This window comes from Orycteropus afer, unplaced genomic scaffold, assembly GCF_000298275.1.
Source record: "Orycteropus afer afer isolate SDZICR_OR568_19922 unplaced genomic scaffold, OryAfe1.0 scaffold00288, whole genome shotgun sequence".
In the NCBI taxonomy this organism is placed as follows: domain Eukaryota; kingdom Metazoa; phylum Chordata; class Mammalia; order Tubulidentata; family Orycteropodidae; genus Orycteropus; species Orycteropus afer.
The window spans coordinates 3,594,644-3,610,883 of NW_006921875.1; the positions used below are offsets into that span (position 1 = coordinate 3,594,644).

The 16,240-nt window shown below is 52.7% G+C and overlaps 1 protein-coding gene across 1 annotated transcript; it reads left to right on the forward strand.

The window, feature by feature from the left end:
• Positions 1 to 4,063, forward strand: TMEM82 (transmembrane protein 82). Its single transcript, XM_007950765.1, has 6 exons — positions 1 to 88; positions 252 to 324; positions 513 to 690; positions 1,668 to 2,085; positions 3,422 to 3,609; positions 3,974 to 4,063. Exons 1-6 carry the CDS (start codon positions 1 to 3, stop codon positions 4,061 to 4,063), a joined length of 1,035 nt encoding a protein of 344 aa, XP_007948956.1.
• The last annotated feature ends 12,177 nt before the right edge of the window (positions 4,064 to 16,240 follow it).

Below are 16,240 nucleotides of genomic sequence, written 5' to 3' on the forward strand. Positions count from 1 at the left end.
ATGTTCTCCCTGCCGACCCTCCCCTCCTGGCTCCCTGGCCTCCCCTCCCTGGAGTGGGGCTCCAGCCTCCTGGACTCCCTCCTGCAAGGTGAGCACCTCCTCACAGCCCCGCTTCAGTCCCCACTCCCTCCCAGCACCTGCTCTGGGTGGTGCAGGTAGGCACCCACCCACTGGGTCTCCCACCACCCTGGCTGCCCCCTCCTTAACCCCATCCACCACACCCACCTCCGGCCTCCCTCCCGCCCCCACAGGCCTCATCGGGGCCTGCGGAATCTCCGTCCTAAGCAGCCTCCTGAAGGTTTATTTCTTTGTGGACTGTACCAAGTGAGTGCCTACCTCTCTGACCTGCTCTGGCCGTGTCAGCCCTGGGCCCTGCACTTCAGTTCTGGCTTCTGAGGGGAGGACTGTGGGGAAGACACCACCCCTCCTCACCCAGGGAATGTCTCCAGGCTCCCCTCCAGGACCCATAGCTGGTGGTTCCATACCCCTGCCCACCCATTCTGCCCCCATAGGGACCCCAAACGACAGCAGTCTAAGAAGGAGCAGCTGCAGGCCCAGTGGGCCTCACTGGAGACGGTGCACCTGGTGGGGCTGGCCTTGATCCTGACCGTCGTGGGGTCCCGGGTAGCTGCCCTTGTGGTGCTCGAGTTTTCCCTCCGGGCCATCTCTACCCTGCTGTCCGTGGGCAAGGTGAGCCTCACCCACAGGGCAGCCTGTGGGGGAACCACTGCTGGAACATGGAGGCTGGGTCCAATAAGAGGGTCTCTACTCTGAGTACATACAACCCCCACCCCAAGAAAGTTAACAGTGACAGCACCCGCGTATCACGAATTCCCAAATGCCAGGCACTGTGCTAAATACAAGGAGCCTTGATGGCACAGCGGTTAAGTGCTTGGCTGTTAACCGGAAGGTCAGTGGTTCAAATCCACCAGCCACTGCACAAGTGAAAGAGGTGGCAGTCTGCTTCAGTAAAGATTACATCCTTGGAAACTCGAAGCTCTATCCTACAAAGTTACAGAATCAATTAGACACAATGGGTTTGGGTTTGGTTTTTCAGGTGCCAAACACTGTGAGTGCATCACCTCTACTTAATCCTCACAACCACAGGGGTGAGGGTTTGCTGTGGTCCCATTTCACAGGGGAACTAAGGCTCAGAGAAAGAGGTTAGGTGGTTTGGCTACAGTCAACAACTAGCAGGGGGCAGACTCAGGCTTGACCAGGTCTTGCTGAACCACTACCCTTCAGCAAGCAGTTGGGTTCCAAGTGTCGTTATGTGCCATCAAGTCGAACCCAACTCATAGCGACCCCTCCTTGAGTTTCCGAGGCAGTATCACTACAGAAGTAGATTGCCTAAACTTCCTTCCAAGGAGTGGCTAGTGGGTTAGAACTGCCAGCCTCCTAGTTAGCAGTCAAGTGCCTTAGGCACTACACTACCAGAGCTCCTTGGAACCCAAGTAATTACTTGGAACCCAAGTAATAGGATTGAAATTAAGCAGAAAGAGATATTCCCATAGGTCCCAGTGTTCTTTGGGATCAATAACTAAGGTCCCTTCAGCCTCCTATAGCGTGGAGGATCTGTAACCTCACAGCCTCCTCAGTCCCTCTGTGGTGAGGGGTTGGCTGAGTGCCCACCACCGTGGCCCCTCATCTGCCTCCTCCCCACCCAGGGTTCACAGGACACTGAGAGGCTGCAGCTCTACCTGCTGTGTCAGTATTCACTGGGCTGTGGGCTGACCTGTGGCCTGAGCTTCCTGCAGGAGGGCGCCCCTCGCCGCACACTGAACCTGCTGCTGGCCCTCGGGCTGGCCGCGCTGCTTGGCACAGGGGCCTGGCGCCTCCACCGCCATGTCTACCGCCTCTACGAGTTGCACAGCAGCCAGCAGTACTGCGGGGTGTGCCTGGTCCTGCTGGCTGACGTGGAAGGCCTCCCTGTGCTGCTGGGCCGGGCCCTGACGGTGACCTTTGCTGTGGGCAACCTGGCGGCTGTGGCCCTCATCAACCAGGACTTCCTGACCACCTCAGAGGCCGTGCGCTTCTGGACCCCGCTCACCATCTGCTACACGCTGCTGGTCATCTACATGCAGGGTGAGGACTGTGGGCAGGGTCTGGGCAGTGTCCATGTCCCTGTCTGGCCTGGCTGAGCACTGTGCTGGGCCCTGAGGGGAAGAATAGTCAGCCCCGATGCCTGTCCTCCCAGAGCACTCGGTCCAGTGGCAGAGGTAACACAAGGGCCAGCTCAGAGAAGGGTGTGGTGTGTGGTGAGAGTTCCAAGGAGATGGTCTTTGAATTGGACTTTGAAGGATAAGTAGGAGCTCCCTAAGAGAGGAGGGCAGGGGCAGGGCACTTAAGGCAGAAGGAACTGTGTATGTCCTCCCCTCCTGGCCCAGAGGTGTGAGAGAGCGTGGTGGCATCAAACAACTAAAAGAAGTTGAGTGTGGCTGTCACCATAAGAGCCAGGGGAGGGAGTAAGGCTGGCCAGATGCTTAGGGAGCTAATCACAGAGCCAGACTGCACAATGGGAAGAAAAGCCATTGCAGGGCGTGAGGCAGGGGAGTGACGGGTCAGGTTTGGGCTCTCAGAGGAGCCCCCTGGCTGCAGGGTGGGGATGGGATGGGGTGGCAGTGGCAGGATAAGGAAGAGCAGACCAGGCAGAGGGAACAGCATGTGCAAAGGCACTGAGGTGGGAGTGAGTGTGGTACTCAATATATGGAAGAAAGCTTAGATGTCTGGGGGTCATGAGCAAGGGGGAGTGAGTCAGAGATGAGGTGAGGTTGGAGCAGGGGCTCGGCTTAGAGCAGCAAGACTGTCTAAGGTAAACTGAGGAGTTTAGGGTTTCCTCCTGATGGGGTGGGAAGCCCTGGGAGGCTTGTAAGCAGATAAATGGTTCTATCAAATTGATGTTTTGAGGAGGTCGCTTTGGCTGCTGAGGAGATGAAGGAGTATAGGTCAAGAATAAAGCCAGGAGCCCCGTGAGGGGCTGCTCAGTTGTCCTGGGGAAGAGGGGAAGGTGGCTTGGATCTGAGTGGGGCAGTGGGAGTGGCAAGGTATGCTAGGGGGCGTATTCTGCAAAAAGAGCTGCTGTGCTTACAGAGGGGTCAGATGTGGGTGTGTGAGACAGAGAGGAGTCAGGATGCCCCTGCCCCTGGGCAGGTGACGGTGCAGTCCCAAGGTGGCTAGACTGCAGGAGGAACAGATGAGCAAGGAGACTTGTGGGGGGACAGGGTCCTGGTGGGCAGAAGCATCTGGTGCCCAGTAGGTGCTCAGAGAGTGGAGGTAGGGCAAGGAGGAAGCAGGAGGGCTGCAAGGGGTGGGCAGGTGACACTGAGGTTCAGGGCCCCAGCCCAGCTGGATTCTCAGGGTGGAGCCCTGGGACGTGGAGGCCAGGTGGGCAAGCAGTGACCATGCCCACTTGCACCCCTAGAGGAGCAGCGACAGCACCCCGGCATGCAGAGCCAGGTGCAGACGGTGCTGGTCCGCATGGGCGGCCTCTTTGTGCTGCTGCTGACCGTGGGCCGCTGGCTGGACCTCCTGGGCATCCTTGTCTCCCTGCTGGGTGAGCTCTGGTGCCTGGCAGGCACCCGCACCCTGCTCCACCTTTGCCACAGACAGGTGGGCATCCCCAGACACTGGAGCCCTGCTCCAAATAGGGCCCAAGTTCAAGGGGAATCAGGGTGATCTCTGCCGGGGTGGAGGACAGAGGGAGTTAACCTTTGACCTCTCTGTAGACAGGCCTGGATTGTCCTTTGGGTCACTAGGAATGGGGAGGCTAAGCAGCAAAACGCCCCCAGACACACACACACACAGAGCCCACTTTACACTGCACCCTATAGGCCCCTGCTTGAAGCCTGGAATGAGGGAGGTCTTGGATAATAGGCCTAAGGCAGCCCCTGGGAGATGGGGTTGGGGTGGGATGGGGTGGGGTGGGGTGGAGAAGAGTGGTGTCCTCCATCCTTTTCTCCCCACCATCCGTCAGGATTTTCCATCCCAGAGTCCTTCTGTGTCAGCACCAAGGCAGCCCCGGCCACTGGCAGATGCCCAGCCCCGAAGCACGGCCCCTTCCTGACTGGCCTCAGGGAGGACTCAGATGGAGTCTCTCCGAGGCCCAAGCAGGCTGACCAGTGAGGCCTTGGGCCCAGGATGCTGCCTAGAGACAGAGGGGCAAGGCTGGGCCCCGCCTGGAGCTCAGGGTGGGCACTGGGGGCCTGTGGATACCCGAGAGGGTTTGGGCCTTGGAGCCCTCGGAGGGTGGGGATATCTGGAGGCTGCTTGGGTTGATTCCTCTTTTTCTCAGGTGGGCAATGGCTACAGCCCTCATGGAGCTGCTTTCCTGGGTGGGGGGAAGGGGGAGAATTGCCTTCTGAAAATGGCTTCCCCCTTTACTGGCCTCCCCTGGCTTCACCACAAACAATAAAGATGATGCTTTTTTCAACCTGTGCCTTAGAAGTATGAACACACAGAGAGGGTAAGAGACTCTTCTGAGGGCACACAGCTCTCCTGACTGGAGCAGGCTCCTGGATATCCACCCCAGGGCTGGCCCAGTCTTGGGCCACTGGAGGACAGGACTACTTATAGACAGAAAAGGAGTTTAGATGTCAGGGGAGGAGGGGAGCAGCAGCCCTAGATGGGTCAATACTGAGGTGGCTAAGAGGGTCATGTGGATGGGGTGGGCTGGTGTGTAGACACTTGCAGTCTTGTGTGGGGATGCCCATATTCTGTCTCCTCTGAGGCTGGGAAACAGGTGAAGGGAGCACAGTGCTGACAAGGCCTCGTAACGCCCTGCAGGGCCCCGCTCAGGGAGTCCACCGAGGGTATGGAAAAGATCTAGCCTTCAGAGTTGGGTACCTGTGCTCACTGTGTGACCTTGGACAAGCCACCGCACCTCTCTGAGCCTGTCCTAAGAGCAGCTGCCATGCATTGGGTGTTTACCATGCACCGGGCACTGTGCTGAGTATTTCTTGGGGTGGGGGGTGTAAATATGTATGTAACAAAACATATATCATTCAACATTCTTCACAGGTACAATTCACTGTTGTTTTTGTTGTTAGGTGTTGTTGAGTCAGTTCTGACTCATAGTGACCCCACGTACAGCAGAACCAAACACTGCCTGGCCTGCTCCATCCTCACAGTCGTTGCTGTGTTTGAGCCCATTGCTGCAGCCCCTGTGTCCAGCTCATTGAGGGTCTTTTTCCCTGACCATCTGCTTTCCCACACATGCTGTCCTTCTCCAGGGACTGGTCCCTCCTGATAACATGACTAAAGTACAAGAGATGAAGGTTCTCCATCCTCACTTCTAAGGAGCATTCTGGCTGTACTTCTTCCAAGAGAGATTGGTTCGTTTCTTCTGGAAATCCATGATATAGTCAATATTCTTCGCCAGCACCATAACTCAGATGCATCAGTTCTTCTTCAGTGTTCCTTATTTATTGTCCAGCTCTCACATGCATATGAGGCTACTGAAAATACCATGGCTTGATCAGGCACATCTTAGTCTTCAAAGTGACATCTTTGCTCTTTAACACTTTAAAATGGTCTTTTGCAACAGATTTGCCCAGTGCCAATGGTCAGATGACTTCTTCACTGCACTTGATTGCTAACCAGAAGGTTGGTGGTTCAAATCCACCAGCCACTCCTCGGAAGGAAGGTTGGGCAATCTACTTCTGTAGTGATACTGCCTCGGAAACCCAAGGAGGGGTTGCTATGAGTCGGGTCCGACTCGACGGCACATAACAACAACAACAAAGCTTTCATGGACATTGATTGTGGATACAAGTAAAATGAAATCCCTGACAATTTTACTCTTCTCTCCTTTTATCACAATATTGCTTGTTAGTCCAGTTGTGAGGATTTGTGTTTTCTTCATGTTGAGGTGTAATCCACACTGAAGGCTGTAGTCTTAGATCTTCATCAGTAAGTGCTTCAAGTCCTCTTTGCTTTCAACAAGCCAGGTTGTGTCATCTGCATATGGCAGGTTGTTAGTGAGTCCTCCTCCAATCCTCATGCTGCATTCTTCTTCATATAGTCCAGCTATAATGTACAATTATAGTGTACACTTTGGTGACATTGATTGTGCATCATCTTGTGCAACTATGTAACTATGCATATAAGAAAGCCATGGTGGAAGCATGACCTCCTTTAATTTGACAAACGGGAGAGAGAATCACTATCAGCATCAGCCAGTGCTGACTCCTAGGAGGCAGAGGTCACACAGACCACCTCTCTCCCACCTTCTTACCAATTCTGACACCAACTGTCCCTCTCATGATATTCTTTACTTCTCTGCTGGGTTCAATAATTCACTGTAGTGGCCACACAGAGCTCACAGACAATACTCATGATTATGGGGTTTATTAGGGATGTAACAGGTTACAATTCATGATCAGGAATGACTCAGGATACAGTTCTTCAGTCACCTCTTCTTAGCCATGCCCACAGGCAGGCCTCTTTCTGGCCTTCAGCCTCTTGGCTCCTCAGATCTTTTGGGACTATCAGCCTGGCCTCTGCCCTACTTGGGCAAGTGTTACAAAGCTCTTCAGTTCCACCAATAAGGGCCCAGGGCACCCCGCTCTGCCAGCAAGCCTCCAGCTCAAAGGCACCTAGCTTTCTTGCTCCTGGGTCAGCACACTCACTGTTACCACTTTGCTCAATGGGCCAGGAAGCCCACTGCACCATCTTGCACCAGTGTCCTGGTTCTGCTCCTACTATTTCTCTGCCATTGCTTCTCACCATGTGGCACTGTCTCCAGTATTACAGTTCTCTATCTGTCTCCCATGTCTAGGAGATTCTTAGTGCAGGGACTCTGAGTCCAAAGGACACACTCTGCTCCCATCTCTTTTTGGTGGTAGTGGTCTCCCTTCTGCTCTGAGATTGGCTCTCTTTTAAGCTTAACAGGATGGCAAAACTGACCAATCCCCTTGTTGGGGTTCCATACATCTTATTTGCATGGTCCCACCCCCACAAGTGTGCTATGCACTTTATTTGCTTTATTAGAAAGCTGTCCAATCCCTTTGTTGGACCACAGCACCTTATTTGCATAGTCCAACCCAATCACTTGGTGGGAGTTACAAGACCATGATGAGAAAGGCCATGTAAACGCAATCCACTGCACCACAAACTCACCATTTTCCATTTCCAGATTTTCCCATTACTCTTAACAGAAGCTCAGTGTCTCCTAAGAAATGATCCCCCCTCCACCTCCCACTTCCCTGCCCCTGGTAACTACCAATAACTTTAGGTCTGTGTACTCTTGTCTAGATATTTTATGTAAGTGGAATCATACAGTATTTGTTCTTTGGTGACTGAGTTATTGCACTCAGTGTGATGTTTTCAAGGTTCATCCTTCTTTAGCATATATCAGGAATTCTTTTTTCTTCCTGAGTAATAGTCCAATGTATGGATAGACCACTTTCTGTTTATCCCTTCATCTGTTGATGGACATTTTGCTTGTTTCCACCTGTGATGGTTAAGTTTGTGTGTCAACTTGGCTGGGCCTGGTTGAGTTGGCTGGGCAGCTAGATGTAGTATTCCCCATGATGAGAATGGTAATCAGCTCATGATGAGAACTGTGAGCAGCTGAATAGCTGCCTTAGGGATGTGGTCTGCTTCCTTATAGAAGGAGAAGCCTTGGGGAATGGTCTCTAGCTTATGGCACGCTTGAACCCTGCATATAGCTGAGTTGCTGTTCAGCAGCCTGCCATGCTCTGCCATGACTTAATGGCCTGCCATGTGTTTCGGTAACATCAGGTCTGTGCCTTTTTACTTGTCAACCTTGGGCTTATCAGCCTCAGCAGCCAGCAGCTGTCTGAGTGAAGAAGGCCTCAAGCTTCAATGGGCCAGGAGCTGGAGGCAGAGCTGAACCCCAAGACTGAAGGGCTTTCACCCAGCCCCTAGAGCCGGGCACTTTGAACTTGGACTTGAAGGCTGCAAACTGTAAGAGAACAAACTCCTGTTTGTTCAAGCCATCCCATTTGTGGTATATTCCTGTCAGAGCGGCACTAGGGAACCAGAACACCACCTTTTGTCTATTGTGAATAGTGCTGCAGTGAGCCTTGGTGGACATGGATCTGTGTTCCTGTTTCAGACCTTTTAGGTTTATACCTACTAGTGGAACTGTTGGATCGTATGGTAATTCTACATTTAACTCTTTGGGGAACCACCGGACTACTCTCTATAAACCACCAGCAATGGATAAGGGTTGCAACTTCTTCACGTCCTTGTCAACATTTGTTGTTTTCTGTTTTTTTTTTTTTTTTTTTTTTAATGATCTTATTTCATTTTGATACAAGCCCTAAGAGGCAGGTACTATTGTTATCCTTTTATACAGGTTCAGAAACTGAGTCTCAGAGAAGTTAAGTAACTTGGTTAAGATCACACAGCTAGTAAGTGGCAAAGCCAGGATTTGAATCCAGGCAGCCTGACCCCAGAGCTCAAGTGCTTTATATACTCCCTGATGCCCTCTTGTTGAAGATTTTGGTCCAGGAACACTAATAGGTAGGTGTGAAAATTATGGCCAAGCCATTCCTGGCAAGCTCAGAAATGTGGTTCTCCCTGCCTTTCGTCCAGGGCAACATGAGGCTCCACCACTGCGATGATCTCCGGGCCCAGGCCCACAGACCCACAGGGAATATGGGTCCACAGGCATTGAGGGCCCTAGCTCAGAGCCCTTTTTCAGGAGAGACCCCACAAGGCCTAGGACATTTCTAGCTGATGGGCTTCCATGGGGCTGTGAGCGTCACAGTTGTCTGGAAGGCACCAGGGAGGAGTGGAGCCTGGAGAAGGGACTTTAAGAGTTCCAGGCTCTGATGGGCCTCCACCTCTCAGCAAAGGTCACCTCAGTTACTCAAAGGCAGGCCTGGCAGTCTCCACCTCCCACCCGCTGGAGTCAAGGCTGGGGCTGTGCGGCTTCAGCTTCTCCCTCCAGGAATGACCACTTCTTGGTCAGCCTGAGCCCAATCTCTTACCCTCGCTCCTGGCCCTGCCACCAGGATGGACCTTCTGCCCCAGGATGTGGTAGCTGAGGTGAACTGCCTGTAGCCACCCCCTTCCCCAATCAATGCAGGACCCAGCCTGCCCCACCCCCGGGCCCCCCTCACACCCCCACCTGAGAGTGTGCACATTCTTTCTGGGCAGGAAGCTTGTCTCTGTCTAGGAGGAAATGGCTCACTCAGGTGGGCACTGAGCCAGATCCTTACCAGACCCAGACTGGGTGCCAGGTTCCAACTGGAGCCCAGTGTTTTTGCTGGAAGGTGCCCAGACCATGGGACCCTGCAGTGACAGAGGTGAGAGAGGCCTGGACTCAGCATCCTTTCCTTTTTATGGGCACAAGGAGCATTTTCCAAATAAAAATTGGGACACATGGGCTGGAGTGGGATTCTTTCCTTATCTATTAGATTATTCTTGTAAAAAGTCTGACAAGGGTATAAAAATTCAATCACTCTAAGTGGGGCATTTAGCAAATCTTCATGCCAAAAAAAGAAAAATAGGCATGAGGTCTGGAGGGCGTAGGCAAATCCAGATTGTATTAACTGGGGCAAGAAGGTGAAGCTGGGACTTGCTTTTCCACGAAGACCACAGGAGGCCGCATCCTGAGCCCTGACAGCCTAGACCAAGGTCCTGCATAAGAGCAACATGGTTGTGAAGAGACAGGAGAGCACCTAGAGGGGGTGGTTTACTCCTGGGGCAGTGTGGGATGGGGTTGAGCTGGCCCTCCTCTCCTGACCCCCCACATCTGGCTGTGTTCCTGACTTGTGGCCTGTCCTTCTGGGTATTCTGCATTCCTTCACCTATTCATTTATTCTAGAAATAATTACTGAATACCTGTAAGGGGCCAGGCACTCTGCTAGGCCTTGGGGATGCTGAGATGAACAAGATGGGCAACACTGCCCTCTGGTGGAGGTCCCAGCCAGTGGCGGAGTGCTGTAAGGAAATAATAAAGATGGAAAGTGACAGGGGGTAGAGTGGTTAGTGAGGGTGGTTAGTGAGGGTGTATTTATTGTCTACAGCTGCATATTAAATTGTTACTGTTGCGTCTCTTCAAGTCTGCTCTGAGTCCCGCGATCTCATGCATAACACCGGAGTGTTGCCTGGCACCTGCTTCAAGATCCATGATTGTGTTTGACTCCATTGCTGTGGCCATTGTGTCGGTCCAGGCAGGGCCACAGGAGAAAGGCCTGGATCTGCTTCTGTAAAGACTACAGTCTAGAAAACCCTATGCAGCAGTTCTACTCTGAACATAGCATCACCATGAGTAGGAATCACCTGAAAGGCAATGAGTTTTTCTGTTTGTTTTAAGTCATTTATTTGTTAAGAATTCTGGATTCCTACTGTGTGCCAAGTGCTGTGCTAAATGCCAGAGACACAGAGAGCAGTAAGACACAGTCTTTGCCACAGCCTGGTGAGAAAGCATATCAGTGCCACCCAGCAGTGGTGGTATGCATCCACAGATCTCCAAGACTCCTAAACCTACTGAAGGAACCAAGGATGGCTTCTCAAAAGGGGCAACAAGGAGACCGAGTTTACCAGCAAGAGGAGGTGATCCAGACCCATGACATCTCACCAGTACTTATCATGACTCTGTTGCAAGCAAACACAATGTTAACTGGTTTAGAAAAAAAAAGCAAGGAAAGAATGAATGGATTGGCTCACGTAATTGAAAAATCCAGAGGTAGGATTTCAGGCATGGCTGGATTCAGAGCCCTGAATGATGAAATTAGTTATCTCTTTCTCTCTTTGCTCTGTTGTCCTCTGTGTTTGAATGGCGGCAAGATGGTATCAACTTTGCATCCTGTCAGCCAACAGATGGAAAAGCCTAGCTGGGAAAATACTGTCCCTTTCCAAATAGTTCCAGCACACGCTCAGGACTGAGATTGGGTCTGGTGCACATCTCAGAACCAACATCCACCATGATTGCCCAGGACTGGTCATGCAGACATTCCTAGAACTAGAAAGTGCAGCAACCCCCGGCACTGAAAGGTGTTGTGTGTGTGTGTGTGTGTGGGGGGGTGTCCTCAAACAGAAATTGGATGCTATTACCAAAAGCAGAGGAAGTGATGGTGGGCTGGCAGGAACCAGGGATGCCCTTTAGATTCTCCAACAGGACCAAGATTTTTCCTTACCTTTAGCACTTTGTCCATCTCACTATAAGGAAGAGGGAAGGAGCTCACCTCTGAACACCTATTAAGTGCCAGGCATTTTTATTTATTTATTCCATCAAATCCTTACAACAAAGCCACAAGGGAGGTTGCAAGAGGACACCGAAGCTCAGAGGGAAGTGATTTGCCCAAGGTAACAGGTCAGCAGAGCTGGAAGCACTCACAGACACTGGTGTTACTCATATCTCTGTCTGTTCCCTGCCCCCGTGTGATGACATCCCACTTCTCTGTACTACTGCACCCCTACCGGCTGCTACCATTGGGGCTGACACACAGTAGGTACTCGGGAAATACGTGTTCAACTGGCCTGACTCCAAGCAGGCAGAGTGGAGGATGGGGAGGGGCAGAGTTGAGCTGGGGACAGGAGGCCCAGGGTCTTCTAAGGCTGTTTGCCAAGGAGTGGACACCCTACCCTGTGGTGCAACCTCATGCAGCCACACATCCGGGCACCCCCAGACTGGAGCTGGGCAGTTCTGCTCTGACTCGGCCCAAGCAGAGCCTGCCAAAGGGAGGGACAGCTGGGCCAATGCTTCCTTCCAGGCCCCTGGACAGGGGCTACAGCTCAAGAAGCCTGAGAGAAAAGTTGCTTGATCCCAGTCTGGCTGCCACCTCCACCCTGCTCTCCCCCAGACTAGTCCTGATTCTTGGGTCTCCCTGGGGCGGGGGTGGGGGGGTGGGGATGTGGGCTATGTGAGGAGAGAGCTCTGGAAACCAGGCAAGAGTGATGTGAGAATGACAACCGCTTCCATTTTCAGGCACCAACTATGGCCCAGGCTTCACATGGGCCCCTTCAGTATCTCTGTCCCCAACAGTTCTGTGGAGGGAATCATCATATCCCCATTTGAGGGCATCCAGGCCACCTCCCCTACATTACAGGTGAGGAAACGGAGCTGAGGAGGGGGCATAACTTATCCAAGGTCACACAGCCAGCACCAGAGAGCTGGGCCTTAAGCCTCAGTCTGACCCTAAAGCACAAGGTTTCCCCACTGCCGCCTCCTTCCTGGAATGTGGTCATCTGTTCTTACACACACACACACACACACACACACCATCTGTCAGTTGGTTGTACTACGGTGGCTTGCATGTTGCTGTGATGCTGAAAGCTATGCCACTGGTATTTCAAACACCAGGAGGGCCATCCATGGTGGACAGGTCTCAGCAGAGCTTCCAGAGTAAGGCAGACTTCGGAAGAAAGGCCTGGAGATCTACTTCTGAAAGCCGATGAGGACCCTGGGGAACACCACAGACACCGTTACATTGTGTGAGAAGGCACCAGAAGATGAGCCCCCCAGGTTAGAGGCGCTCAGAACACGCAGGGGCCGAAACAGTGGACTTGAGCAGACTGACCGTCATGAAGATGGCGGAGGCCTGGACAACGTTTTGAGCTGTTGTCCATGGAGTCGCCATGTGTCAAAGCAACTCACCAACAGCTAACTATACTCTTCTCATGCCTGGCTCCTCCTCCTCTCAGCTGAAATGTTACCTTCTCAGAGACATTTGCATCCGGCCTTGCGCTCCTGATTCTGTCTCAGTCCCTTCTACTCCTTTACAACACATTTCACTATAAGTACTTGTTGTTGCGTGCCGTCAAGTCGGCCCTGACTTATAGCGACCCCTCCTTGGGTTTCTGAGGTGGTATCACTATGGAAGTAGATTGCCCCATCTTCCTTCCGAGGAGTGGCTGGTGGGTTTGAACCGCCAGCCTTCTGGTTAGCAGTCAAGTGCCTTAGGCACTACACTACCTGTACTTGGTGCTATCGATTGGCCTTACACGTCTGTTTCCTCCAACGCCTGCGTAAGTTCGGTGAAGACAAAGACTGTGTCTGACTTGACCTCTGTTGACTCCTTGACTTGTGCCTAGCATATAGTAGGTGCCTGACCAGTATTTGTTGAATCAGCGCCTACCTCCCACTGTGAACAAGTGGTGCCCTGTCCCCGGGCAGTTTTGGGCAGCAGACGATGTCACTGCCCTGGTTCTTGCCTCCAAACCTCTCCCCCATCCCTTCCCTGCTTCCCCGGGGTCTCATCTGCCACAAACCTAATGGAGCACTGAGCCTTCTCTGCTGCTAGGCCCTCTGAGGGAGAAGAAAGCCGGACAGCCTAGCAGGGAGGGAGGCAGGGAGGCGGGGAGGCCTCTGAGCTGGCAGACAAAGGGCGTGTGTTCTCATCCAGCCCACTTCCTGGGTTTCCATTGCAGGAAGCTTGGTACCTGCCGATCAGTGACACTGACACCAGCACCGGGCTGGTGCAGGAGACCCTTGGCAAGCTGCTCCTCTCTACCTGGGAGCGGCAGCAGAGGTGGGACTGGAGGTAAGGGGCTGGACAGCAGGTGAGTAATGGCTTCTGGACCCCTGCAGCCCCCTTAGACCCTCCCAAGTCAGGTTCAGCCCAGACTAGACAGACACTAGGAGGCCTGTGTCTTAGACTGAGTCTGTGTGCCATGGATAAGGCCCCAAAACCAACCTCTCTGTGCCTCCATGACCGCATCTGACAGCACAGTGAGGTGGCTAAAGGGATACTATGGGGGTAATGGAAGACGGCTCCATTTTTTACGTTTGGAATAAGTTTCTGGGTCAAATCACTTAAAAAGGGGGTTCTATGGCCAAAAGTAAGGAGCTCTGGTGGCACAGTGCCTAAGGCATTTGACTGCTAACCAGAAGGTTGGTGGTTCAAACCCACCAGTCACTCTGCAGAAGGAAGACTGGGCAATGTACTTCTGTAAAGATTTACCACCTAGGAAACCCAATGGTGGTCGCTATGAGTCAGAATCAACTCAATGGCAGTGAGTTTGTTTGTTTGTTTTGGACGGCCAAAAGCATCTGAAAACCCCTGGATGGTGCCCTTCCCCCTAAGGGTTCCCCGATCTGGTGTTGAGTGACTCTCTCTCTTCTGCCGTGGGGGATATAGAAAGTCTCACTCCAAATGGTGCTACAAAGTGGGGGGCACTGTTGACATGCAGAGGGAAAGAGCCCGAGCCAAGCCAAGCCCGAGCTGAAACCGGAGCTAGAGCTGACCAGGCAGCCTCGAGTCCCAGTCTCACTCTGGTCCCGTCTCCAAGCCTCGGCTTCTGCCTCTGAAAAAGGTGCCAGTCATACCCACCCTTGGGATTAACACAGCAGTGTCCAGAGGCCTGGGTTTGGATCATGCTCTGCCACGGGGTCCTCATGTGGCCTGGAGTCTCTGGGGGCCTCAGTGTCCTCATCTGTGATGCAGCAGTGATCAGTCATCCTGCATAGGGCTCTCACTGGGACAGTGTAAAGGCAGCTCTGTCGGCAACCCACCAGCACAGGGAAATCTCCCATACACGACAGCTACTATTTTTGCAGTTTGGCCCAAGCGGTTAAGCCCACAAATATTAACCAAAAGGTTGATGGTCAGAAACCCACCCAGAGGTGCCTTGGGAGACAGGCCTGGGGACCTGCTTTTGAAAGGTCATGACCTTGAACACCAGCAAGGTGTGCATTCCTCAGAACAATCAATGATACAAAAAAAAAAAAAAAAAAACCTCACTGCCATGGAGTCCATTCAATTCATAGTGACCTCTCCTTGGGTTTCTGAGGCAGTATTTCTACAGCAGTAGATTGCCCAGTCTTCCTTCCTAGGAGTGGCTAGTGGATTTGAACTGCCAGCCTTCTGGTTAGCAGTCAAATGCCTTAGGCACTACCCCACCACAGATCAAAGGGCAGCATTTGCCCAGAGATAAAGCTCAGAAGACAGGAAGAGATAGGAAAGAAGGACAAAGGGAAACTGTGACCACAGGGAAGAAGTGGGAAGAGTGCAATTACATTATGGGATTGTAATCAAGCCAGGAAAGGAAATGTGTATGAACTATTGAATGGAAAACCAATTTACTCTGTAAACTTTCACCCAAATCACAATAAAAAGTTTAGGGGGAAAAAAAAAAAAAACAACCCTATGGAGCAGTTCTGCTTTGCACACGTGGGGTCACCAGGTCAGAACTACTCCTCAAACCAGAATCCACTCCTTGGCAGCTGACAACAGTCACTTTTATTATGGCTGCAGAGTGGCTGAGGATCAGATGAAAAAAGGGGACCAGAAGGGGAACAAAGGCAGGGGCCACAACCAGTGGTGAGGGATCTAGGGAGGCAGGAGAAGGAGGGAGTGGGATAGGATGTCCAGGCACCCCTTCCTGGTCCCCCTGAGTAGGAGCCCCTCAGATCATCCCCAGAGCCATCCTGCTGGTAATGAATGTCCCTGCAGGGCCTGCAGGGGAGGGCCAGCCCAGCCTGGCCTCCCCCCAGATGGCTTCAGCCACTGTGGCTTTAATCAAAGGAACAATCTGTTTGCCTGTGAATCAGACCCAGATTCCTTTTCCCAGCAATGTTCTGAGGCCTCCGGGGACCCAGGCAGCCCATCCCAGCTCCATCCCTGGCCCCACCCCTCCCTCTCCACTTCTTATCTACCACAGCCTGAGGGTGGGGGGCCAAATTCAGGGGTGAAGGGAAGGAGGTCGGCAGCAAGGCCAGGAGTGGCAAACCAGGTGACCTGGTTGCCAGCTGGGCCCCATCTCCCAGGCCTGGGGCACTGGGTGGTAAGTCCCTCCTGGCAGAGCCTGTCCCCTGTCATTGGAACCCACATGTGGAAGGCTTAAGGGGTCTACACAGCATAGGACAGCAAAGCAAGGTGACCTGCTCCACTGAGGATCTCCGAGACACCCCCACACACACACACCCTGAAAAAGCCCCAACCCCATCATGCTTGTTCCTGGCTATCACCTTTTTATTTTCAGGTCTACCTGGATAGGTCAAATCAAAACCAAACCCAGGCCATCAAGTCATATGAGATTCTAACTCAGCCACCGCTCCTTGGGTTTCTGAGGCAGTATCTCTACGTGGCTGGTGGGTTTGAACTGCCAGCTTTCTGCTTAACGGTCAAAAGGCGATGTTATCCCCATTTTACAGATAAGGAAGCTGAAGCTCACGGAGGTAGAGTGACTGCCAGGGTCACACCGTTAGGGAGAATGTTATTAGAACCCAGGTCCTCCTGACCCTCCTGAACCTGGGAGACCCCAGGCCAGTATAAGCCCCCTCCATCTGACAGAACAAGTAGGGAGGCGATCCAGGTGACCTGGG